Genomic DNA, 820 nt, shown 5'->3' with positions numbered 1-820 from the left:
GCCCTGCAGCAGCAGCAGCAGCAGCAGCAGCAGCGGATGCTGCAGCAGCGGCGCAGCAGCAGCAGGGGGAGCAGCAGCAGCAGGGGGAGCAGCAGCAGCAGGGGGAGCAGCAGCAGCAGGGGGAGAAGCAGCAGCAGGGGGAGAAGCAGCAGCAGCAGCAGGGGGAGAAGCAGCAGCAGCAGCAGGGAGAAGCAGCAGCAGGAGCGGGAGGGAACAGCAGCAGCGAGAAGCAGCAGCGAGAAGCAGCAGCAGCAGCAGCAGGGGCTCGGCTGCGCGGCTGAGGGCTCGGACCCGGGCCCCTCTCCCAGGGCCGAGGGTCTAGGGTTTAGGGTTTAGGGTTTAGGGTTTACGGGTCTGCCGGGCTGGTTGGGGGCCCCGAAGGCCTGGGCCAGCTGAATGGCCCCTTGCTGCTGCTTGCTGCTGCTGGGGGCCCTCCAGCGGCTGAGGGAGAAGAGCTCCAGCCAAGTGCTGCCGCGTCTGCGGGGCCCCTCGCGCTTAACTGCTGCTGCTGTTGCTGCTGCTGCTGTTGCTGCGCTCGCCGGCGACCCCACACTCGGGGCCCCCCGGCCCCCGCAGCTGCTGCTGCTGCTGCTGCTGCTGCTGCTGCTGGCGGCGCGCGTGCCGTTCGTCTGTGGGGAGCCCTCGGTCGACTCCGAGGCAGCTATGGCCTCCTTCCGCTGCTGCTGCTGCTGCTGCTGCTTCTGCTGCTGCTCCTCCTGCTGCTGCTCCTCCTGCTGCAGGTCTTCCCCAGCTTCCTGCTGCCGAAGACCATCGTCTCGGCCTCTCTGCTGCTGCGCCATTGCGGTTCCTATCGGGGATC

General features: G+C 68.8%; 2 protein-coding genes across 2 annotated transcripts; one reads left to right on the top strand and one right to left on the bottom strand.

The window, feature by feature from the left end:
- Positions 1-9: 9 nt before the first annotated feature.
- ETH_00039975 (uncharacterized protein) lies at positions 10-281 on the top strand (the record flags this gene model as incomplete). The annotated part of the gene is made up of 1 exon (XM_013373843.1): positions 10-281. A coding segment is annotated over one exon (272 nt), but the record flags the coding sequence as incomplete, so codon positions are not given.
- Positions 282-332: 51 nt separating this feature from the next.
- Positions 333-800, bottom strand: ETH_00039970 (uncharacterized protein; the record flags this gene model as incomplete). Its single annotated transcript, XM_013373842.1, has 1 exon — positions 333-800. The coding sequence occupies one exon, from the start codon at positions 798-800 to the stop codon at positions 333-335; it is 468 nt and encodes a 155-aa protein (XP_013229296.1).
- Positions 801-820: the final 20 nt, after the last annotated feature.

The sequence above is a fragment of the Eimeria tenella genome, genomic scaffold, assembly GCF_000499545.2.
Source record: "Eimeria tenella Houghton genomic scaffold, Eth_scaff1788, whole genome shotgun sequence".
In the NCBI taxonomy this organism is placed as follows: Eukaryota; Apicomplexa; class Conoidasida; order Eucoccidiorida; family Eimeriidae; genus Eimeria; species Eimeria tenella.
This window is presented reverse-complemented; position numbering and strand designations above follow the sequence as displayed.